This window comes from Lepus europaeus, chromosome 9 (genome assembly GCF_033115175.1).
Source record: "Lepus europaeus isolate LE1 chromosome 9, mLepTim1.pri, whole genome shotgun sequence".
Lineage (NCBI taxonomy): Eukaryota > Metazoa > Chordata > Mammalia > Lagomorpha > Leporidae > Lepus > Lepus europaeus.
The window spans coordinates 84,780,659-84,806,914 of record NC_084835.1 but is presented as its reverse complement, the minus strand read 5'-3'; the positions used below and the strand labels follow the sequence as shown (position 1 = coordinate 84,806,914).

The following is a 26,256-nucleotide window of genomic DNA, read 5'->3' as shown; positions in this document are numbered from 1 at the left end:
AGGGGGTGAGGTGGAGGGGAGAATATGGATCCTTCAAGGAGGAATGAATGAAGCTGCCTTACTGTTTTCCAAAACTCCCACCTTTAGCCTTTAACCTAATGGTGCTGGACAAACCAGACCTGGTTTCTGAGTCAATCAGCATCCTGAAGGATTTTCAGCTGCCCACACCATGGGCTCTTGGTCATGAGGGTCTTCACATCTGGCACCAGATGGTAACACGTGGCCTCAGACATGTGCCCCGTTTGGAGACCTACCTTCCAGACACCCAGACACACACCCGCTGATCGTGCACAAGTGGTTTGGACCAGAGGCTCCTCATTTCCTCCTGACTGTTGCCCCTCTGCAGATGTGAATGCACATCAGTGTCCATGCGCACACACACACACATGCACATACACGCACGCACGCGCACATGCACGCACACGCATACACACATGCACACACACACACACACCCCTAACTCCAAGGAAATACACCGACATGTTTATACTGGTTATTCCAAATTTTCAACTGTTAACATCATAGGAGAAAAAAAAAGATACCAAGTGTTTGCCCTTATTTGAGTCCTTGTGACAAGGGTGATATAGGTTGAGTGTCCCTTATCCAAAATACTTAGGATCAGAAGTGTTTCAGACTTTGGTGTTTTCAAATTTGGAACTATTGGCACAGGTGATTTCAGTGACTGAACAAATCTAATGTGAAAATCTGAAATCCAATATATTCTAAAATGCAACAGGAACATCACATCAGGGATTTTCAAACTTGAATAATCCTGGGTCTTACTAGGGAGGAGAACAAACACCCCACCACCACTACCACCACCACCACACACACACACAGCATTTTTGTTTCAGGTTTCACTACAGGGGACAGAGCATGCTACACACCAATCCAGACCAAAAGCCCATTCTTTACCAGGTGCTTGTGGCTACCTGCCTGCTCTGGGTTACCTCGTGGGGCTAGGACAGCAAGCTGAGACACAGGGATCTGCCTTAGAGCAAGGTACGCCCCCTTGGAGACAGAGATGGCAATGACAGCAACACATCAGACAGGAGGGACACAGGGGGGCTTTGAGAGCACATGACCAAGGTAGGGATGGATGGTACAGACTGGTGGATGATGGGAGTGGCAGGTGCACAGGGCCTGCACAGAGAAGGGTCTGGACTTTCTGCTGTAGGCACTAGAGAGTCACTAGTAGGTTGAGGTGGGGAAGGTGATGACCAGATTTGTGTTTCAGAAGAATCTTCCAAAGACACTTGAGGGTGGCAAGGGACACCAGGTAAGAGAGATGGGGAGGGTTTGGAGTAAGGTGGGGGCATGGGAGGAAGGATGGAAGAAGTTTCAGGGAATACCTGGGGCCAGGATCAAGGAAGCACCTGAGAGGAGAGGAGAGGAAGCAGGCAGGGCGACCCCTGACAAGGGAATACAGGAGAGGGGACTGGCTGGAGACAGAGGCCAGGTGGAGAACATAGACCAGCTCCCATCCGACCTGTCCTGGGAGAGCCCAAGAGGGCTTGAATTCATGGTCAACCACATTCCAGCCCTCATCTCCTTACACTGGTTATCCTAAAAACTGTTTCTTCCAGTGGGACATCCACACATAAGGAATTCCGCTGACTCTTCATCCTGCTTCAAGCCTGTGAAAGGTAGACACCTCCCTACATCCCGCATTTCCACCTACCCGGACGATGGGGCGGAGCTACTCACCTCTTTTTGTGTCCACCACAGAGACAGCCTGAATGAGGAGAGGCGCATTGGACTCCGAGTACTCCACGAAGACCAGCAGCAGCTTGAGGGCCGTCTTCACCACCAGGCGGAACTGGGCAGAGAAGATGAACGCGTCACAGGGTGGCAGACACAGCCCGGAGCACCTGCGAGCACCGTGCACCAGTGCTCGCTGGGCCTCACTCTCTTCCCCACTACGTGACTCCTGTATTCATTAGATCCTCCCCGATCCCTCTCTGCAGAAGGCAGGAGTTAGCATTATCCCCATTGTGTAGATGAGGAAAGCAAAGCACGGTGTACCCAGGCCAGAAGCACACAGCCAGCAAGCAACAGAACTAGTCTGAACCCCTCCTGGAAGTCTCTCGACAAATGAAGTAATTTTGCCTCATGGGTTACTTCACTTTATCCCAGCTACCACATTGTGAGGTAGGAACGGTCACAGCTCTCACTTTCCTGATGAAGAAGCAGGCACAGCAGTCTACCTCTCCCCAACGCCCGTAGGCACTTCCAACCCAGTGTGGCCAAGACGAATCTCCTTCCTTTCATACATGTCCACTTCATTGCACCTGCTACCCCCGGCCTGTTCCCACCACAGCCTGCACCTCAGGAGACACTGCCACCTGCTGAGGGGTTAGCGAAGTCACCCGTGCGTCTCTCACCTCCTCCCCACAGAGTCCACCCACCAGTGCTGCTGCAGTGTCCTTCAAGACCCTCCATCTCCCTCTGTACCCAGGACCACCAGCAGCTCCTATGCCCCAAGCTGGTACCCCTAAAGTCTAGTCCCTAAACCATAGCCACAGTGGCCACTGCTCCCCATCACACCCGGGGTAAAAGCTGCTCCTGCAGGTTGTGTGTCCTGGCTTTGGCCAGCCTCTCTGCCTCCTCTCCTGCCACTCCCATTCCTGCCCAACCTGCTGCAACCATCCACTCTCCAGTTGTGTCACTGTGTGTTTCTCACACATCGAAGCTTACTCATGATCCAGGGCCTGCCTAGTGGCTGTTCCCTCTGTCTGGAATCTGCCTGACTCTGCCATCCCCACACGGGCCTCTCTTATGCTCAGATCAGAGAATCATCCCTCACGGAAAATGCCCCCCCTAGCAACTCCTTGGCCATGGTCACAAGTCCATTTTTTTCTCTTCACAGCCTTTCCTGAAACTGCCAAGTCACCCCAGTGTCAGCATGGGACTGGTTCTAGAAGCCCCTGTGGATACCACAACCTGCAGATGATCAAGCCCCTTATATAAAGGGCAAAGCATTTGCATGCTACCTGTGTATATCTTTCCAGACACTCTAAATCATGCCTAGGTTACTTACAACAGTTAATACAGTGCAAATACTGCACAAACACTTGTTATATGGTGTGGTTTAGAGAATGATGACCCAAAAAGTCCCTATGTGTATAGAGCAGGCAATTTTTCTTTAATATGCTCAATCTGCAGCTGGTTGAATTCGCAGGTGCAGAAGTCGCAAACACAGAGGCTGGCTCTATACACATCTGTTCTCCTGTTCCTCTAATCCAGGACACAAGCTTCCCAGTGGCAGAGCACTCGATCTGACACAGGAGGCGCTGCCCGGTCAGCACTGCAGGTGTGTGAAGGACAGCCCGGCATGTCCTCACTGAGGCTCGTCCTTCAAATCCATCACCCTGACCTCTGAGCAGCAGGCCATCTCAGCTTCCAATTTCCAGCCCAGGCCAGCACAAATCACCGCAAAGCCAAGGACACGCCCCTCTCTCACTGAGGGCAAGCAGCGCCTTGGGCTTCCATTCTCACGGTTACGTCCTCATCACACAGAGGAACGAGTTCTGTCGTGGGTTTCTACCCTTGTAACTGGAGACCCACGATCGCTCCTCTGCCTCCTGACCAGGAATGCCAAATTCCAGAGGGTTTCTCTCAACAATACCAAGTTGGGGGCAGAAGAGGAAGGGTTGGCATCATGACCTGTGCTTTGTATGTTTACAGCTCGAGGCACTTCTTCAACAAACGAGAAGACCTAACAAGTCCAGGCTTGCAGACTTCCTCCACAAGTGGACTCGCCAGGTGGTTGAAGCCTTCTAAAAGTCTGCCAGGCAGAGAGCCTGGCGGCTGTGCCCTTGGTCTCCGCAGGACCCCTCCTGCCCACCTCACACAGGCTGCCTTGGGCATCTCTCTGGTCACTGGGCCTTGACTGCCATGGTCCTTGCTCCGCTGTCCCTTTCCGGACTCTGATTAAGAAACCACCATTTCCTAAGCAAAGTTCTTTCTCTCTCGGTCCCAACATGCCTCTGCGTGTCCTCCTCTCCTGGCTGTTCTAGAGCTCTTTGGGCACAGTGTTTCATGCTTTTAGGTTTCTATGAATTCGCCTCCCATTGAAGTCTAAATTTATGTTTATGCACTTATAGAAGCTTGACTCTGTAAATTAATGACAGTTCAACTACTTTAAAAAGAAAGCGCAAGAGAACATTAATTGTGTGGAAATGCATGGGACTAATTTCAAGCATGTCCTAACTAATCACCAAAAGCCAGCCAGCAGGCTCCTCCTCAAATTCCTGACGTGTAGGACTGCACGGACTTGTAGTAAAAGTGCACTGTGCCAGAAGACTCCGACAGCAAGCCCTGCTTATCTAGAAACCAGCGTCTTCGATGCTTCAAGTCCCGGAATACAGTTAAAATGCTCCAAAACTCAGAACGGCCACAACGAAGACCCCACAGAGCCACTCCTGCGCATCCCAACACGCCACTCGCGCGTGTCTCAGCTCTTCACAATCCATCTTCATGCTCTCAGCTGCAGCACAGGCACCTCTGTCTTCCCGCCCAGCATCCTGGGCTGACACGAGGCAGGCAGAGAGGACAGGGAGGCGGCGAGAGAGGCAGCAGGGCCAGCATCACGCACAAGGAGCGGGGTGAGAGAGCTGCAGGGCCATGGGAGCACTCGGAACAGACGGCTTCTCAATGGGACGCGGCAGCACAGCGTCACTCCCACCCCGCGACCTGACAGCGCATTACCCACGCCACAGACCCTCAGAGCCGCGGCTCGGGACAGCTGCTGACAGCTCTCCCAGAGGATCGGAGAGGCTCAGGGCTGGATGCAGCCCGGCCAGCCGGCTGCCTGGGGCACAGGAGCTGTGTGAGGGCACGTGGGTCCCTGTGCACACAGTCCGCCCTGCTTCTTTCTGCTGGAGGAAACACACAGGGGCTCCAGACCCAGCTCCTGGGCTTCTTGCTACCTATGCGTTATTTCACCACGTTCGAGGGAATGCTAGTATTCATACAGATCTTGCCGCTGTTCTAAAACGTCCAGCAGGAACCCGAGATACTCTCCTCATGTGAGATGGACACTGAGAACAGGAACACGTCGCTGGCTACAAGCTGTTAAACACTTCACCACAATTCAGTACTTTCTGGGGGCAAGTAGGCCAGGCCTGACTTTCCACTACAGCTATCATTTGCACTTTCTGTTCCCGATCAGCAGCAAAACACAGGCCCTGAGCCTTCCAACGGACAGAGATGTCTGCTGGTCCAGGGACATAACGTTTGCCAGATTGAGCCTCTGTGTAGAGACTAAACTACAGCCTCTAAGTGACTGGGGCTCCAATGTTATGTCCACTTCAGGGCCAGGGGGAAGGATGGCAGGGCAGTGTCAGCACAGGGTTTACTGTCCTCGCTTTACCCTCCAGGTCAGACCCCAGGGAGGGTGGGGAGTCGGCCTGCTCAGAACCTGGGTATGGAGGCTTCAGGTAGAATGTAACTACCAGATGCATGGAAAGGAATCAAAGGCAGTTCCTTAGCAATTTTATACTTACAAGTAAACTGGAACTCCCTTTATGTTTTATCACACTGTTGGGAAGCCCAAGAATTTTATTTACCAGGTCAAATATGCTGCTTATAAAGAAGAAATTAAAAGTACTCCAAAACATCTTCCAATTCCTAACTCCTCTTCAAAACATTCAACAACCATAAAATGGGAACAACTTATAGACGTCAGGATCTAATTCCCAAGGGGGTTAGAAAAACACTCTTCACTGTTTCACAAAAACAGCATAAATATGCTACGTTGACACTGAACCCTTATAATGTAGATGGGACCCAGCCCATTCTCTGTGTCTCTCAGCCTGTCCTTCACCACAAGGAATTCACCGACTTGCGGCAGTTTTGATACATCGTGCCCAATGGCATTCTACTTGCTGGACTCAGTCATTTGCTTCACCAGTAGCTAAAACCCTGTTGGCCAGTATTGTCTGAGGGTTTCATTTAGTGGAATTTCCAGTCCAGGCAGGGAAGTTCCAGGTCCGGGGCAGAAGGTAACAACCACTTACATGTAACCCCCAGACCCACTGAAGCCCACCTGCCCATCACACAAATTCCTAAAAGAGCAGAGCAGTGCTGACCAAAGGAAGGTCATGACTGCTACCCAGCCAGAAACGTGGACATGAGCTGCACATGCACCTCTCAGGCCCAGTTTCCATGCAGAAGAACCTTCAGCCCTAACTCCTCTGGGAGCCCAGAGGTTAAGCAATGGCTGCCTGGCTCCCTGCTCTGCACTTCACAGCAAACGCCTCCTTTCTTCCCCCATCCCAGTGTATGTCTGGCTTTCTGCACGCTGAACGAGGGGACCCAGGTCTGGGGCTTCTACAGCCAATACCTCCAACTGGTTTGAGGGAGGAGGTTGTTCTACAGCAATATAAATGGCTGCTTGGTTATTCAAAACTGAATTAGAAATCAGTACCAGCCGGCACTGCTGCTCACTAGGCTAATCCTCCGCCTGCGGCGCCGGCACACCGGGTTCTAGTCCCGGTCGGGGCACCGGATTCTATCCCGGTTGCCCCTCTTCCAGGCCAGCTCTCTGCTGTGGCCCGGGAGTGCAGTGGAGGATGGCCCAAATGCTTGGGCCCTGCACCCCATGGGAGACCAGGAGAAGCACCTGGCTCCTGACTTCGGATCAGCGCGGTGCGCCGGCCGCAGCGGCCATTGGAGGGTGAACCAACGACAAAGGAAGACCTTTCTCTTTCTCTCTCTCTCACTGTCCACTCTGCCTGTCAAAAAAAAATCAGTACCCAGTACCACGTCTTGATCTCTAAAGCTCTGCCACATTATAGAGTATACAAAGTATTGTTAAAAGAAAACAATTTTTTTTCAAGCGAGTTAAGGTACACACCTTTAAGAACTCCTTATACATTTGATTCCGATGCCATATACCCAGGCTCAGGGTTCCTAGCCAGCAGGTCAGAGGGCATCCTAAAGCTTCAGTAACTGGTTTCAAACAGCCTGTGAGACAGCTGAGATTCTTGAAGCCTCTGTCTGCTACACAAGGTGGGGCTTACCAGAAAAACACATCCAGCCCAGACATGGGATCCAGTACAGAGCGTGAGGCCTTGGCTCCCAGGCCCCCATGGAAGAGGACAGTAGAGACCAGGCTGGCACATCAGCCAGGACAGGAAGTCACCTGCACCACACCCACGGGCTCTGGTCTTAGGGCACCATGGCCAACCTGCTTATGACACAATGCAGTCTGTGGGAAGGGAAGTGATTTTGTGATTAGTGTACGAGCTATGTGTGAGCCCGAGTAAGCCCTTATGTTATCACTAGTGAAGAGGAAACCTGGTAGGATGGGAAACACGGCAGACTATCCAAAATAATCCAGGTAACAAAATAAGACCACAGATTAGCATTTTCTTCTACTGAGCTCAAACTCTGGGGTTTGGCAGGGAATTTCTTTGAAGCATAATGAATAAAAGTGGACAAGGACCAGAAAATATCCGCTCAGCTAACTTTCCCTTGGGATGTTCAGGGTAATAACGAGGGCAAGCAGATAAAATGTGAGAGGAAGCCACTCTTTTATAGAATACCCGCATCTCCAAGGTTGCCTGAAGCAGCACCTGAAGAGAGTGCTGAATGAAGGATTTACTAGGGGAACTCAAGGAGGTGGAGTTACTCTTCCAGTTAATAGCATCCCCAGGTTGAGGTGCAAAAAAGATCACATTCTAGGAGGCCGTATAACTTGTCACACAGATAATTTCTGGATGAAGTCAAAGGAAAACACAGCCCTCCCAGCTTTTTCCCACTGTCCTAGAGATTTTCATGTTCTCCCTAGTGCAAAACCTTAAGTCCTGGGGAAATGCGGCTGATCGTTATTTCTTGAGTACTAACCAAGGTAAATAGCCTCTTAAGTAAACAAGCAGCCCTGGGCACCTGCCAGCGTACAAGAGCTAACCTCAGGTGTGGTGAGGGTGTCACTGGGGGAACCTGGCGGCCAGCTCACACCTCCCTGAGTGGATGGAGACGGGCTGGCAGGTGCATGCTGGCAGATCGGGAGAGGCAGCACCCAGGGGAGGGAGTTCTGATATCGCCCCAAATCCAAATGCCCTTCTAGGGTAGAAGCACCCATATCTACTCCTTCTCCAGCTGCTGGCCCCCCGGGCACATGGTCAGAACAGTCCTCATCCCATCTCCACTGCCGCTCCTGTTTCTTTCACCGGGATCCTGTCTACGTGAAGTGCTGAGCTGCCACTGCTTTCCAGGGAGCTGAGGAACCGCACAAGCAGTCATCGCAGACGGGACTAGACAGAGAGCTGTCGCAGCGTAGCTGAGACTCGTCCTAGACGGTGGAGGCACCTCCTCGGCAGCCCCCTGTGTGGCCAAGCTGGAGCCTCTGGTGTCTCATTCTGATGTCTTCCTACAACTATGACTACTGACACCTACTCCCCCCCCACTTCTTCTCCTCCAAATGGATTATTCCCAAATGGGGCATCTAAGAAAGCAAGTAAGAGAGCAGTGTTCTGGGAATGCATCACCACATAGCTAGGCAGAAGGGCAACAGCCCCGCAGAGAAAGCTAGCTCTTTACATCCACGTCTTTCACACAAAAAGCATACACCACTGATACCCACAGGATTTTAGAAACCACCCAATGAAACGGGAATCCACATGAGAAATTCACACTCAACCTCATACTTCAATAGATTTTTATAATTAAAAAACAAAAGCTCTTTCTAGCATAAAATTAGCAAAAATTTAATAAGAAAACTTAAATCAGTAGCAGTGTATTCATGAATGAATATTGCATGCATGCAAATATTATGATTCTAATATATTTTGTTAGTATAGGAAAATGCTTATAATATAATTACATAGGAAAATGCCAAAGAAAAATTAGAATGTACCAAAAATTAACTACTTTATGTGGTAGCACATCCAGGTAGTTTTTATTTTACTTTTTTACTATTTCTAAAGTTTATTAAAAAGGAATATATTACTCATAATCATAAAAATTCCGTAAAAATTTCAAAATTCCATTTTCAAATCAAGATTCCCATACCATACCAGTATTCTTTAGGTATGATTTTTCTTCTAACTGTTGTCATTAGATACACTATGAAAATTAATCAACACAATTTCTAGTAGGGAAATACATAATCATTCAAGGAATTCAGAAGGAATAAACAGAAAATACTAGTGTATTTTGACACTATTAAGATAATACTGCAATTACGGAACTAAACGTCCTAGTAAATTCCTTTGGCTGGGCAACACACAGTTTGTTGATTGAGCAGATCTCATAGTATTGATGATATTCACAGTGATTTTTAAATGAAATTCAAAAATGGACTTCTGGATTCTGCTTCCCTCACTGCCATTCTAGCAATAAAAAGAGCCAAATAAGCATGAAGATAGTAACTTTTCTTAGGCCCATCTGGGGTTGCAGGGAAATTGAGTAGCCTAGAATCTGAGAAGGGACAGCTTTCCTTCCAGCAAAGGCCCAACAATGGCCCATCCGAGGCAGAAGACAGGAGGAAGGTGGCACCGTCACACAAAACAGTAGGAAAAGATCAGCTAACGGCTTTGAGAAATTGTTCAAGGCTGGGCATGGACTACCAAGAGAACATGAAACCCTAGACATGTGGGATCTGGGACCCACACACAGGCCTTTCTCCCCACCAACCTCCCTGGAACCTCTGAGAGAGTCGCTACAAACCTTGCCATGCGCAAACAGGCAACAGCAACAACCATCAACTAAAGGAGGAGAGGAGCAGCCACCACTGTGGAAAGGAGGGAACCACAGTCAGAGGCTTCCCTTCACTGAGCTTAAAGTCTGAAGTCACCCCACCGCACATGGAGAAGAAGAACATTCTGTGCTCTCGAGGCAGGGCAGGAAACTGTCCTGGGCTCAGACTTCCACAGGTCTTCTACCATCAAGAGAGGTTCCTAGAATGACAATCCAGCTCAAAGACCCAGAGCCTGCTTCTGACTGCCGTGGGACAAGATAGCAGAGAAACCCTAGTCCAGTAAGCACCGAACAACAGCAGATTACCACTAGAGGAGGAAGAAAGACCGTCTCTGGGGCCCAGGCACACGGGAAAGGTATGAAGCTGAGGGTGAAACACGAATGCTGGGCAACACCTCTGGCAAAGCAGCTCTCACTGTAAGCAGAAAAAAAAGGACGCTTAAAGGACTTGGAAACTGATGGTGCACCGAGTATAACCATGGCCAAACAAAACTCAAACCCAGATCAACTCCTGAGTAGACCGACAACCTCTTCACTTTAACAGCTAACATGAGAAGCTGCCTGTATACTGGCATAATACTATTGACCTTCATCTATGCTGTCCTGGAAAATACGACACCAAGCTCTCAATCAAAAATTACAAGACACACAAAAAAGAAACCAAGCCCCTATTCTCCCAGCCTCACTGTCAAGAAACAAAACAGTCAACAGAACCACACTCTGATTTGACTCAACACTGGAACTACACGATTCACTGCCACTGTGTTAAAGTCACCAAGGGAAGAGGTAGAAAACATTCATGAGCAGATGAGGAATTACAGCAGATAGAGACCCTCAGGGTCACGTGGAAATGCTTCAAAGAAAAACTACACTAAAAGAGATAAAGAATGTTTTCTTTAGTTCATCAGAAAGCCTCAACACAGCTTTGCAAAGAACTTGAAGATAATTCAACAAAAATTGGGCAAAATGAAAAAAAAGAGGAAAAGGGTGAACAAAAGTTTTACCCATGCAAAACATTTTTCACATCAGTCACTAGAAACATTTTAAAGCACAAACTTTGTTTGCCTGGATGGAAGCCAGATACAAGAATTGTTAATAAGCATCCTATGGAAGGTCAAATGCTTTTCATGAGGACACACACAACTTCTACTTCCTAATGGGAAGATTCAAAGATGCATAGATTAAAGCCCTTGGGAAAGTGTCTACCTCAAATAATAGCACAATAAAGCCGGCGCCGCGGCTCACTAGGCTAATCCTCTGCCTTGCGGCGCCGGCACACCGGGTTCTAGTCCCGGTCGGGCACCGATCCTGTCCCGGTTGCCCCTCTTCCAGGCCAGCTCTCTGCTGTGGCCAGGGAGTGCAGTGGAGGATGGCCCAAGTGCTTGGGCCCTGCACCCCATGGGAGACCAGGAGAAGCACCTGGCTCCTGCCATCGGATCAGCGCGGCCATTGGAGGGTGAACCAACGGCAAAAAAGGAAGACCTTTCTCTCTGTCTCTCTCACTGTCCACTCTGCCTGTAAAAAAATTAAAAAAAAAAAATAATAGCACAATAGATGAGCACTTAGAGAACAGGAGTCCAGACAAGTATTTATCAAAATGAAAATTCTATTTCACCTTGTGATATAATATTTAAAATTATTCTTCACAATACTATTAAAAAGTAACTGAGTACTTGTTTTTTTTTTGAGATATAACAAGTACCTCAAGCAATGCAATTATTTCTGAGAAATAATTAAAATCAGAGAAGAAATCAATAGGATTGAATCCAAAAAAACATTACAAAAAAAAGTAACTGAGTACTTGTTGTTTTGAGATATAACAATACAAGTACCTCAAGCAATGCAAAGTAAAAATTCATCATCCTCAAGACAACAAGGAGAGAACACAAGAGTTATCAAAAGTAAGTCAACAGTTAACTGTCCTAATGATCAGAAAAGAATTAAAGATGAAGTCCAAAACTTATACCCTAAAGCTTACTAAACCCATTGCTGATTCCTGGAAAAGATGCTCCAGAGAATTATTGGATAAATGGTTCATGAGCACTTAGAAAAAGAGAGAAAATGCTGAGAAGAGTTTCAGATGAGTAGATCATGGCCAAGTGAGCCCATCTCCTTTGTTAACAAGAGGTTAGTGGCCTCTTTTTGCCAATAAGAGTGGGCACTTATCTGCCATGTACAATGTTCATGGTGACTCTTCACACCGTTATTATTCAAATTTTATAATTCATCCAAAGCTAGATACAACATATCTTGATTTCAAGAATGCCTTGTGACTCCAATGAAGAAGAAGCATGCCTGCCCGGTCATCCATTTAAGAGGCTTCCCACCCCCTGAACAAGGGCCCTAAAATGCGCTGACAGATCACTATCAACCTTCAGGCTACATTGGTTTATGGGTTTGTTGTCTCTATCCCGCTTGAAAGTTTGGTCAGTGACACAGAAGCTTTGCTTATTTAATTATGTAAAACAAAACTAGCTCTAACAGCTAGCATGATGAATGGTCAAAACAAAATTCATGATTATCTTGAGGCTGGAACTCTGGCCTGCAATCAATGGGAAAAAATGCAAAGCCCTGCATTTAGATGTAAAACAATTAATCACAGTCATGCAGAACAGAAGAAACTGGCAGACACCGGGGTGTGAAGAAAACCAGTTCAAGTTGAGTCAGTCCCCAGAGCTGCTGCTGAAAGGCACAACGAAGCAGATGTGCAATTTGTGGAAGGATAATGTCATATCCCAGGAGGCTACCCAATTACTATTGTTCTACTGGATGCACAGAAAAGTTAGTAAGCCAGTATGACGAGGACTTGTAATTATGTCTCTGAGGACTATCCGTAGTACCCGTGGAGTTTAGCTTGGGCAGGATTACACGATAAATGCCTTCAAATACTCCAAGAGCATCCACAGGGAAGTCAGAACGTGTTGCTCCAGAAAGCAGTGCATGAATGTTTGGTTAATGACACAGAGGGTCATGCAGAACCCAGTAAGGCAGAGTTCCCATAGGTTCCTGTCTCCAGTAATGGCTGGGTCTCCTGGGGAACAATGCTCCCTCAGCCTCCAGAAGTATCAGGCAGGACTGATGATGTCAAACACCTTTAACACGACCTTGCCTCACTTCAAAGCCAAGATTCTACCACTGCATATTAGGTAACTTGAAGAGTGCTTCAGATCTCAACATGGGTTGGGTGTCTGAGTGGATCGAGAGCTGTAACATACCATGGACTTCAAGACCAAAGGGCTCGCTGGAGCTCCTCTCCTTGTCCACCACCCAGATTTCCTGCAGCACATGGGCTCAAGCACCTGCTCAGCTCCCCTTGAGGACATTTCCTTCATCTCACAGCCAGTACACCCAAAGCTTTGCTGCCAATAACCCCAATTTCCAACTTTTCCCCTCCAGTCAGTGGTACCACCATACTCCTAGCTGCCCAGAGCCAAAGCAACAAATTCCCTACCATGTCTTTCATTCTGCCTTTATGTCTCTACCTCCAGAAATCTAATCCTAGAAGACAATTCCTCAAAATGATCCCACATTCTCATCATTCTCTGTTTCTACTACAACCCTTAGCCAGCTCTTACAGCTCACATTTGTCATACGTCACTATCCCTCTCTTTTGTCACTCCTGTTTCTCCCACCTCTACCACTCCACTCTTCTTCATGTCTTCTTGTCTTACTGTCCTAATAAGAAACTTCCAGCAGTGTCCCCATGTGTATAAAGGGGCCCATACCCAGGACTCCCCAGCTCAGGTTCACAGCTGTGGCTAGGTGGGAGCTGGGATGTAGGCCCTCCCTCCCTCTCTTTCCTTCTTTCTTTAAAGATTTATTTACTTTGAAAGTCTGAGTTACACAGAGAGAGGGATACAGACAGAGAGGATCTTCTGTCAGTTGGTTCACTCCCCCAGAGAGCTGCAGTCATCAGGGCTGGGCCAGGCCAAAGCCAGGAGCTTTTTCCAGTTCTCCACATGGGTGGCAGGGGCCCAAGCACTTGGGCTATTTTCCTTTGCTTTTCCCAGACCATCTGCAAGGAACTGGATTCGAAGTGGAGCAGCCAGGACACAAACCAGTGTCCACATGGGATGCTGGTGTTGTAGGTGGTGGCTTTACTGGTTATACAACAACGCCAGCCCCAACACATGACCACTTTCACTCAAGTAGAAATGCAATCTTTAGAATTCTATCATCAGCTAGAAGAATCAGACTTAAGGGGGCTACCTGAAAAGCAGGGCGACCAGAGCAAGCTAATGTGGACAGCAGTAGAGCAGTACACGAAGCTTCCCCGACAGCATCAGGTGCCCCTAGAGGATTAGCAGGGAGGTGAGGGCTTACCAGCCACAGGGCCTCCCCTGGGGCCAGCAGGATATCCATCCAGACACCCCCTGGTTGTGTGTAGATGACAGAAGGCCATGCTATACAGACTCAGTCATCTTACCACAGTTAATTCAAATTCCAGACATGAAGAGGAAAAACTCCACACCCTGAAATAAGTCACGGGATGTGCGTCTGCCTCACCTCTGACTGGGGAGTTTAAAGATGGGCCTTTGTAAATAGAAAGACACCCTTTATTGAAAACACTTTTCTCTTTCTTTTAAAAACTCGTTATTTGGCTGCAATGCATCATTTTCTCCTCTGGCTCTGAGTCTCAAATATCTGCAAATATGCATTGCATAACGGCCCTCTGGCAGGCTGCAAAATCTCATCTTGTTGCCTTTCATGGAAGCAAAAATGAAGAATTATGAAAACAGTGACAAGATTATTCTAACCCAGCATTTCCTTTATCAATGCCGTGCCTGTTCAAGGCAAAAACCACTGGAGGTCAAGGTTAATCTTTCAGGTTAAGAGAATTCAACTCTGTCAAAAGACATTGCTAGTACCCTCGCTTTCCTGTTTTAACTTGAACGAGGGAAACCTATTGTGCTCTACTGCCCAGTCAGGATGATTAAGGACTGAGGCTTTGTTCTCAGAAGAAGAAAGTCCCGGGTTGGCGCAGGCATTCTTCTTAAAGATTCTTGTCAGTGCAGATGGGGGGAAGAAGCAGTGTCAGCAGGTACTGCACTGCCCTTGGACCCAAGAGATCATCTGATTAGAAAGTGAACTTGACAGTTGCTGCCGAGGTAGACTTTCAGCCAGCAGCCTGAAACTGAGCACACTCTGCGGGATGGTGGGACACCTTCAGGTGCCACCATGGCGGAAGGGACGTGAGCTACAGGTATCGCTGATGTCCTCCTTTCTAACCACAGCATGAGCTCCAAGACTAGGCTCACTCATGGCTCTGTGTGCTTGACCTCATGGTGACCAGCACAGCAAGGAACACAATAGCCAGACTCCTCTGGACCTGCCTTCGCAAAGAGAGATAATGGAGACAGGATTCCACACTGGTCCAAGTGGCCCAGGGAGGGGCAAAAGAGCCGCATCTGACAGACACAGCCCGGGGGACTCAAGAGCTGCAGGGCGGCACACACTGCACATGTCTCCCAAGACCAGCACCATTCTGACATGCCCATGCTTTAAGCTTCCACTTTCCTGATGTAGAAATGCAGTAAGAATTCACCTGTGTGTTCCTTTCCACTTGTTTATTGTCCCGACAGAATGACGACACAACGCTATCACAACACAAGAGGCTCGGAGCCCAGGGATGTGTCAGTTAATCCTGTTTTTCTCCTCTCCTTTTTCTTTTCCACCCCCTCCTTTCTTCCTCCCTTTTTTTTTTTTTTTTTTCTGATTCTCCCTCTTCTTTGTGCCTTTCTGTTGTCTTCATCCATTTGTGCTGCTATCACAAAACACCCGGGACTGGGTCACATACAGAGAACACAAATGCATTTCCCACAGTTCTGCAGGCTGGCAATGCAAGATCAAAGCGCCAACTCCTGAGAGCTCAGTCTCCCTGCCTCCAAGCTACAGGCTGGTCGCTGCACCCTCCAAAGACGGGGAGTGCTGGGCATGCGCACAGCCAAGCTCAAGAGATCAAGCCCACTGGCCCAAGCCCGTTCTCCACCACTACTTCACTCCTTCATGAGGATGGAGCCCTCAAGACCCCAGTGCCATGTTTCCCAACACCGCTGCACTGAAGACCAAGCTTCTGGCACACACAGCTGGCGACACAGTCACACCTTGGCACCCTCCCTTACCTTTTCTCCCTTGCTCACAACTCCCTGTCCCTTCTCTTGCCCTCACTCTGGTCCCTTCCTGGTAATGAGTTCAACAACTGTCACTTTCCAATCATGAACACACTAGGTTTTACTTCCCTTTAAAAGAGGGTTGGCTGTTGGTGTTTTACCATGGCTGAAACCAACAAACAAAAGCTCTAAGGATTTCTGAATTCAGCTGTGACATGTACCAAAAGTCTGTCTGTATGGCAAAAGCCCCTCCACTTCCACAGCTTTTGGAGTCCTCAGGCTCAGTCAGAGAACCCCGGGGAGGGGGCAGATTTAACGTGGGCATTAGGGAGGGTTCCCAGCAGAAAGCACTCCAACAGGACACGCGATAGAAATCTGCCCTCAGCCTGGCTATGTCATCCCAGCCCAGCAGTCCACTCTTCTTCTAAGGTCACCTACATCTTTTCAAAACACATCCACTCAAAACAAAGCCGGGAAAAAAAAAAAAAGATTTTCAATCTCCTAGGGGAAACCATAGCCGATTCCATTATAAAATGGGGAGGAAAAATCTCTCATCAATTACACTGGGAACGGAAAATCAGGGGTAAGATGTAAGCCAACCAAGGACCTGGGGCCCCGTGTGTATTTACACACCAGTCTCGTCCACAGTCCACAGCAAACAGGCCCTTCCCCTCCCCCCACTCTCAACGCACAATCACCAGGAGTCCAAGCCATCTGAAAGGCGAGTGTAGCCCAAGACTAGAACCACGCTCAGCACAGAGTCAATGAGGATTGAGTTCTGAAGGCAGCAGGGTGCTTGGGAAGCAGGTGACCCAAGAGGCAAGGCCAGGGGATGCAACTCCCTAGCAGAGCACCAAGCTGGGGCACAGCAGTGTGCACAGGCTCACCTGAGCCAGGGTGGGCAGTGAACCCAGCAAGGGGGCCTGGTCTGGGCTAACCACAGGGACCTACAAAGATGCTGTGACCTGTTGAAGTCAGGTTCCAATTCCATTGTGGGCCCTCTAGACCCTCCCCTGCCTGACACAGCGGCTCTGATCTTCTCTAGATCATGGCCTCCACACTCACTGTGCTCCAACCCTGCTGCATTTGCACCTGCTAAGAACAGACTGCCTTCCCATTCCTTCTCCCAAATCCCCAGATCCAGGCACACTTCTCATTTCCCCCCAGCTCCCTGGAGGACACACAGAGAGCCATTCCAGAGTCTTGTCCAGTTTCCTGCATACCTCAAGGGATAGGGTGGACCTAGTTCCTGGCAGCATTTCCAGAGAGTGTGAGGACCTCACAACAGGCAATGACTGGATGCATGCCTGCCAAGGTCCATGGGGAAATCAGCTAGATTCTTACAATCAAGCACTATTTCCTTAACAACAATATGTGGATAGCATTATTTACCTAATAGTGGCCCTTAGGGATTAAATGAGATAATGCTTATAAAATGCTTAGGATGGTTTCTGGAGCTCAGTGAATCTTTAATAAATGTTGGTTACTTTTACAATTGATGGTAGAGTTGAAAGACAATCTCAAATTCTGTCATCTGTATATAGCAATAAGTATATACAGATGTATAGCATATAAATATGTACACAAGTACCAGGATGAACATGAAGTACAGGAAATATATAGAGGCTATACCTATGCTATAATGACTCAATTAAACTTTAAAATCCAAAGGTGCCTTGGCCGGTGCGGCAGCTCAATAGGCTAATCCTCCGCCTGCGGCGCCGGCACACCAGGTTCTAGTCCCGGTCGGGGTGCCGGATTCTGTCCCGGTTGCCCCTCTTCCAGGCTAGCTCTCTGCTGTGACCCGGGAGTGCAGTGGAGGATGGCCCAAGTGCTTGGGCCCTGCACCCCATGAGAAACCAGGAGAGGCACCTGGCTCCTGGCTTCGGATCAGCGCAGTGCACCGGCCGCAGCGGCCATTGGGGGGTGAACCAACGGAAAAAGGAAGACCTTTCTCTCTGTCTCTCTCTCACTGTCCACTCTGCCTGCCCCCCCCCCAAAAAAAAAAGGTGCCAAAGGTATCTGATCAAAGATTAAGAAAAGAAAAAATAGAAACACATAAAAACTTTACAAGCTATTTGCAATGCTAGTATCTTTTTCAAACCTATGAAATAGTAGTCCTCATTTATACCACGGCAGGGCTTGAAACACAGCTGAATTTCGGAAAAATTCTCCGAGTATAAAAAGAAAGACCAATGATATGCAAACTCGACAAAATGTTCAACCATAACTTTCCCTTACCTTTGACCCAATGAGAGTGTACAGCCACTGAATGGTTTCATTGTGGTTTATTACTCCATTCATCCCATCCACATACAACATAATCTGGCCCAAAGCTACAGAAAAGAAGAGAAAAAAGAGCAAGGAGACATTATGGATTTGAATACAAACATAATTTTTGATTATCATAGTGTCCATCAAGATTTTCATGCTTTTGGTACACAGTGTGTTAACGATCAAATCCAAAGAAGAATTTTGAACTCTGAAATGAGCTGCATCTCACTGCAGAGGGAAAGTGCTGACCACATCAGAAAAAACAGGGCTATTCCTGGCATCTGGAAGATGCAGCAGAGACACCAAATCCAGTAACTGTTGTTGTGTGTGCTTTAGTGTGTAAGTGCATGTTTTCCATTCCTGCATCTCTAGTAGGCCCCTTCCTAGGCAAAGCTGGCCATGAGGTGGTGGTCTTCAGTGGGACCCAGAAGACAAATGAAGTGTCCAGAAGCCAGCCATCCCGTGCCCAGCTTGTGGTCGGTAGGCTCCAGACTCTATGGAACCATCCTGAGGCCAATGCAATTTAATTCCTTTATGTAAGCAATAAACATGCACTTAAATATTACTTGTGATTCTTTTTAAATATTTTCAGATAAAAACATCAGATCTCATAAAATAAATCATTTGTCATCTATCAAGTCCTAGATTTTTAGTTTCAGAAAATATAATCACCACATAATCATTATTCTCCAAGCCATGTCCTTTTAAAACTCAGATATGCAATTTATTTTAGCTCCATTAGCATCGAAATAACTAAGACTCTTGAAAATGAACAAACGTCAGTTAGAAACCTTAAATAAGAAGGCTTCTTTAAATCACATGGAACCTCCTAAATCATGTTTCACCCAGGATTAACTGGAATGGCACTGACATTTTTTAGGCAATTTTTTTTTATTACTACTGGTAAGTTTATGGTCATCTCATTCTAGAAAACTGGAAAAATGAGGAAGAGTAAAATGAAGTAACTTATAATTCCTAACTTAATATTAATATACTGATATATCCTTTTATATTCTTTTATGCCTTACATATATAGAATTTATCTGTAGGCTATAGGAAACAGTCTACATGAAATGGTATTAATTGAAAAGAGCAAAACCCAAGCTAGTGAGTATATACTAAATCTAGGTATACAAGTAGATGTGTGACACTAGGAAATTCATTATCCCATGCAACATAAAACCAAAACACAAAATGAATTTATCACTCAGAAAAAGGTCACTGCTAAACATTTAAAAACTGAAGATTAGATGTATCCTTGGCACAACAAACAAACTGTTTTTGGGACTAACATGCTCATATTCTATTTAATGGCTAACATTGGAGTTAGTCATATTAGAAGTCAGGAATAAGTTTTAAATGGTGCCTACTAACCCCACCATTATTTACATTGCTATAGAATTCTAGGGCAACTTAACAGGATGTGAAAAATAACAGGTAGAATGGTTGGATGCAAATATGTAATTTTGTCATTATTTGCAAGAATTATCAGATACAATAAAAAAGACACAATTTGTAATGAAGAGATCACAATTATTGTCACATATCCCATCTGAATGAGAAATACGTAGTAACAAAGAAACATTTGATATAAAAATTTTAAGTAGGCTTATGATAAATACGATTAAGGATGACATTATTTCCTGCTTAAATAGCACACAAAGGCTGGTAAGAAAATACTCCTGCCAACCAAAAAAAAAGCGAAAGCACTTCCTGAGAGATGACAAGCTAATCTACAATAACATACAAAGCTGTCCATTCTCACTAGACTAGAGGAAATCACAGTCAAGCAATAATGCAGTAGTACTTCTGCTTAAATCAACAAAAGTGATTTAAAAATAAATGATTAGACACCAAATACTTATGAGGTCCAAGTCCCTTCAAGCACCACTGGTGTGCAGCAAATGGGCGGAAGGCTCATCAGAAGGCCATTGAGTGTCACTGCTTTGAAAAGGAGCCCCTTGCATGTAGCACTTGCTGTGTGCCAAGTTCTGAGGAGGGGCCCTAAGTATTACTCACACAACACCCCCATGCTGTTTTGGTATTGCTACGCCCATTCGATCCAAGGAAAAACAGACTCAGAGGGGAAGGAACGTGCCCCCAGTCAGCCTACCCAAGTGGCCAGGCGCCTACACGTCCCCACTCAGAGCCTCGAAGTCCCCAGTGTTCCCACAGTCCCTGGGATTTGGAAATCTACCCTAAACAAATAACTCTAACTTGTTTTTTCTTTTTTTTTTTTTTTTTTAAAGAAAGGAAGCAGGGACTGGTGTTGTGGTATAGTAGGCTAAGCCACCACCTGTGATGCCAGCATTCTCTATTGAGTGTGGGTTTTGAGTCCTGGCTGCTCCACGGTTTTTTTCTTTTTTAATCTATTTCAAAAGGAGGGAGGGGAGGGGAGGGGAGGGAGAGAGAGAGAGAATCTTCCATCTGCTGGTTCACTCCCTAGATGGCTACAATGGCTGGGACTAAGCAAGGCTGAAGCCAGGAGCCAGAAGCCTCATCCAGGTCTACCATGTAGGTCCAGAAGCCCAAATACTTGGGCAATCTTTCACTGCTTTTCCAGGTGCATTGGCAGGGAACTGGATCAGAGGTAGAGCAACCAGGACTTGAATCTGCACCCCTATGGGTTGCCAGCATTGCAGGCAGCGGATTTACCTGCTCTGCCACAATGCCAGCTCCTGCTTCACTTTCGATCCATCTCCCTGCTAATGTGTCTGAGAAAGCAGTAGCAGATGGTCCAACTGTTTGGGTCCATGACACCCATGTGGGAGACCGGATGGAGCTCCTGGCCCAGGCTACTGGCTTCAGCATGGCCCAGCCCTGGCCAGTGCAGCCATTTGGGGAGTGAACCAGTGGATGGAAGACCTCTCTTTCGGTCTCTCCCTCTAACTCTCTTAAACAAATCAAGTTTAAAAAAAAGAAAAAAGAAGCAAGAATGTCACTCCAGCATCATTTGTAATATTAATGTGTTAACTAAAACCAAAATATCCATCAGAGTTCTAGAACTCAGCATACATGGTAATTTACCAAAGCTACATCCTAACCTGCAAAATGTTTGATAGAATTAAAAAGCAAAAATATACAAGTATCAATATTACATAATTCATAAAAACACCCAAATATTCATTCATAGAAGGAAAGGAAAACCTAAAAAAATATGCATCATAATTGGGAACATCCTCCTTGAAGGTCACCCTCCCCCAATACTTTTTCTCTTTCCTCAGTTTTCCTGTATGAACACCTGCTACTTCTGTAACAGGGATACAATCTAATCCATAAAAACGAACAAAAGATGGACTAACGTAAGGCCTTAGATACTCCTGAATTTAGAATTTTTGATGAGAGGCCGGTGCTGTGGCATAGCAGGTAAAGCTGCTGCCTGTGGCATTCCAAATGGGCACTGGTTCGAGTCCTGGCAGCTCCTCTTCCAATCCAGCTCCCTGCTAACCGCCTGGGAACGCAGTTGAAGATGGCCTAAGTGCTTGGGCCCCTGCACCCACGTGAGCAACCCAGAAGAAGCTCCTGGTTTTGGATTGGCTCAGCTCTGGCCATTGTGGCCATTTGGGGAGTGAACCAGCAGATGGAAGACCTGTCCCTCCCTCCCTCCCTCTCTCTGCTTCTGCCTCTCTGTAACTCTGCTTTTTCAAATGAATAAATAAATCTTTAAAAAGAAAAAAATTTTTTGATGAGCCCACCTTCTGTTCTCCAGAAAAATTCGGGCCCCACTTCACAGAACAGTTCTGAGAATTCAACACATTTCGCCCCCGATTTTGGCTTTTCTTCTCTCCCCCCAGCCCCCAAGACACATTGGCGAGTGTCCAGTGAAGGGGAGCTGGCTGCAGACTCCTTCTCGCTGGCTGATCTCCACTCAAGAAGCCAATCCCACGGCACACGGATCACCTGCCTTTAATTCAGCCTAGCACACAGGGGAGATGAGTGACAATGCCTCAGGCCCGGGGCAGGTGCAGCTCACAGGGAGGACTCCCTTCCCCAGGTCAGGAGCTGGCAGTGATGACCTCCACCCTCATTGCTCAGGGCCTCTCACACCACACGAAAGCCAGGGATGCTAGGCCACATTACAAAAGGGAGCGGCAAATTAAGATTTAAAAGCCAACTTGATCAGTTTCCCTCCCAGAGTCTAATTGGTCACCCTGGAAGAGGCATGTCACCAGAAGTTGACATCTATGGAATTCAAGCGTCTGATCACACTGATGGATCGCGTAGGCTTTCCTCCTGCATCTTCAGCACCTCCGTCCTGATGTGCAAACAACTCTTCAGGTAAAACCCACTCCAGACACAAGGTGGCGCAAAAGAGACTCAAGTGGGTGAGCATCACACAGATTGGCCAGGAAAAAAAAAATCACCAACCTAAATATGGGCCTCAGAATAGAAATCACGTAGGAAAAAACAAAAAACAGTAACTGCTCTTAAGACACATGTGTCTGGCTTGCAGGAGGCAAGCAAATCGCTGATCTGTGTTTTCAAGAAGGATGAGGCGAGGAGGCCGAGACTGTTGGAACACAGTGGAGGGCAGAACCACAAGCCTACAAAAAGGCTGCCCAAGGCCTTTCACTGTTCTGCCACTCAGGGAACTTCCCTAGACACACATTCGTTTTTCCCCATTTCAGTTTCTTTGTCTCAAAAACTAGAGCAAGATAGGTGTCTGGCCTGCCGCTTAAGACACCACACCCCCTATCAGAGTACCCGGATTCGAGTCCCAACTCCCTGCTGAAGCAGACCCTGGGAGGCAGCAGAAACTGGATCCCTGTCACCCTTGTGGAAGACCCGGAGTGAATTCCCAGGTCTCCGCTTTGCAGGGCCTACCCTGAGCCACTGTGGACAGCTGGGGTCTGAACCAACAGGGAGGAACTCCCTCTTCCTCTCTATCCCTCTCTGCCTCTGAAAAAATTTTTCACCAGAGTATACCACAGTACTGACTTCGCATGGGCATTGTGGGGACTGAGTTAGAACAGAGCCTGACTCACAGCACGTGTTCAGCCTGTTTTAGTCATATGAACAACCTCGCCAAGGTCAAACATTGATTGCTTACTAACACGGCGCATGCTGAACACATCTCAAAGACACAAACGGGGTGAGCAAGCACTGTGGGCCACCCTTACTTAGTTGTTGGTAACCAGATACCATGGAAGAACTCCTTGCCTAACTCAAGTCACAAAGCTCTTGTGTTTTCTTCTAAGACTTTCATAGTTTTACTTTTTATACTTAGTTTCTTGATCCAATTTCAGATGATTTTTATGCAAAGTGTGAAGTTTAGTTGAGGGTTTTATTTTTCATATGGATGTCCAAGTGACCCAACATCACCTGATAAAGAGACTGTCCTTTCTCTATTTCACTGCTTTCGCGAATTTTCCAAAAATCGGTTGGCTGTGTTTGTGCGGGTTTATTTCTGCTCCATTCACGTATCCCTTTGCCAATAATACAGTACCGTGGTATTAAGTCTTAAAATCAGGCACTGTGATTCCTTCTTCATTCTCGTTTAAAATTGTTTCAGTTAGTCTTGTTCTTTTGCCTTTATGTATGAATTCTAGAAGCAGCTTGTCAGAACCAACAACAATAAAGACTCTTTCTGGAAATATGAGAATTGTGTTAACCCACAGATAAACTCTGGGACAGCTGACATTTTCAGTGTGTTGACTCTTCCAGTCCACAAACCTACTACATTTATTTAGATCATCTCTGACTGCTTCATCCATGTTTTATAGTTTTCAAATGTAGATCCTGTATATGGCTGCCTGGTTTGGTTTTTGCTAAATTTAAAAGTAATCCACATTTTTTGGAGCCACTGAAAATGATATTTTGAAAACTTTTCCAATCATTTACTATTCATACATCGAAATAAAATTGATTTTTGCATACTGATCTTATATCATGTAACTGTTAAACCTATTACTCCTAAGAGTTTCAGAGGGGTTTTAGTGGTTGTTATTTTTTATAGATTCCCTGGGATTTTCTCCATGGATAATAATCCCAATCTGTGTCTACTCCCATGCCTTACTGCGCTGATTAAGACTTTCAATCTAATATGCAATAGCAGTAGGCAGAGTAGACGCCCTTGCCTTGTTCCCAGTGTCAGGGGGAAAGCACTTAGCCATTCAACATTAGGATGCTGGATGTAGGTTTTTGTCAATTATCGTTTATCAAGATAAGCAGTCTCATTCCAGTTTGCTAATTTTTTTGACAATGATTAGGTGTTGCATTTTGTCGAGTGCTTTTACTTTAGCTACTGAGATTTTTTCCTCCTGCAGGTTGTGAATGTGGTAGGTTACACTGATGGACTTGCAAATACTGGACACAACTTGCTTCTCCCTTGGCAATGGTGTACTATTCTCTCTGTATATGGCTGAATTTTATTTGCTAATATTTTGCTGAGGATTTTTACATCTTTATTCGTGATGACTGTTGGTGTGTAGTATCTTCTCTTTGTCTGGTTTTCATATCATGGTAATAAAAATAAAATGAGTTGGGAAATGTTCCCTCGTCTTCTACTTTCTGGAAAAGATTGTGTAAAATTGATTTTATGATTTTATTTTGTCTTTAAATGTTTGGAAGAATTCACCTGGAAACCATCTGGGCTTGGAGATTTCTTTTTCAGAGGTTGTTAACTCCAAGTTACATTTATTTAATAGTTATAATTAGTAATAGTTATGGTAAAAGGCTAGTTTGGCATCTATTTTATCTTGGGTGGGTTTTGGTAATCTGCTAGTTTAAGGAATTGGTCCATTTCATCCAACGTGTTGACTTTACCTACTTATAATTATTCATAGTATTCTATTATTATTCATTTACTATCTACAGGCTCTGATTCCCTTTCATTCCAAATATTGGCAACTAGTGTATTACCTCATTTTTGTTATCCTTCTTGGTCAATTTTATTTTTCTTTTCAAAAAACCAGGTTTTTTTGTCCCCTTGATTTTCTTCTGTTAGTTCTGTTTTCAAATTCATCAATTTGCACTATGGTTTTATGATCGCTTTCCTTCTGCTTAGGTGTATTTCCCTTTTCTTTCTTTGGTTTCTTAAAAGGTAGGTGTTTATACCATCGAGTAGAACATTCTCATGCTTCCTGAAGTAAGCATGTTCAACTGTAAATGTCCCCTGTGCACTGTTTCACCTACATCCCACGAATTTTGATATTTTCATATTTGCTCAGTACAAAATACTTTCCAAGTTCCCTTGACAATTCCGCTTCAACACATGGGTTATTTAGAAGTGAGTTAATTTCCAAGTGTTTGGACCCAGTCCTATTACCCTTCTGTTATTGATTTATAGCTTAATTCCATTATAGTCAGAAAATCTATCCTACGATTTTAATTCCTTTAAATTTGTTATGGTTTGTTTTATGAACCAGGATATGATCTATCTTAGTGAATGTTTCATGTGTTCTTAAAAAGGATTCTGCTTTCGTCGGGTGGATTGCTCTGAAGACATCAATTAGAAGGAGCTGGTTGGCGGTGGTGGTCAGCTCCTCATAGCCCTGCTGACCTGCACCCTGAGAGTTCTGCTGATCACCAACAAGGAGCGCTGAAGTCTCCAACCAGAACAGGGCTTTCCTATGCGTTATTTCAGTTCTTTTTTCGTTTGACAGATTTTGAAGCTCTACTTTTCCGGCTGCATTTGCCCTGTTGCCATTATGTCCTCCTCTTTATTCCTCATTCTTTCCTTTGTTTTGTAAGCCCACTTTCTCTTAAGTTAATGCAGCCACTCAGCCTTCTTTTTTTAAAAGATTTATTTACATGAAAGGCAGAAATACAGAGAGAAGGAAATAGAGAGGAGAGAGGAGGAGAGGAGAGAGATAGAGACTTACATCTGTTGGTTCAACTCACTCCCCAGATGGCCACTGTGGCCGGGACAGAGCCAGCCTGCAGCCAGAAGCCAGGAGCTTTACCTGGGTCTACCATGTGGGTGCAGGGGCCCAAATACTTGGGCCATCTGCTGCTGCTTTCCCAGGTGACTTAGCAGGGAGTTGGATTGGTAGTGAAGCAACTGGATCTCAACCCGGCACCAGTGTGAGATGCCGGCACTGCAGGCAGAAGCTTAACCCATGCCACAGCGCCAGCCCGAGCCTTCTTTTGATTAGTGCTCGCACAGTTTTTATTTCTGCATCCTTTTAAACCACCTATAGCATGATAATTACAATGGATTTCTTAC

At 46.3% G+C, this 26,256-nt stretch overlaps 1 protein-coding gene across 5 annotated transcripts in view; it reads right to left on the bottom strand.

Moving 5' to 3' along the window:
- Positions 1–26,256, bottom strand: part of FHOD3 (formin homology 2 domain containing 3) — a 484,314-nt gene that overhangs the window by 185,165 nt on the left and 272,893 nt on the right. For all 5 annotated transcript variants that reach the window (XM_062201570.1, XM_062201571.1, XM_062201573.1 and 2 more), the window contains 2 exons: positions 18,057–18,151; positions 1,708–1,819 (listed from right to left, as the gene is read on the bottom strand). In XM_062201570.1, coding sequence (XP_062057554.1) covers positions 1,708–1,819; positions 18,057–18,151 — 207 coding nt within the window. The remainder of the gene's footprint in view (positions 1–1,707; positions 1,820–18,056; positions 18,152–26,256) is intronic.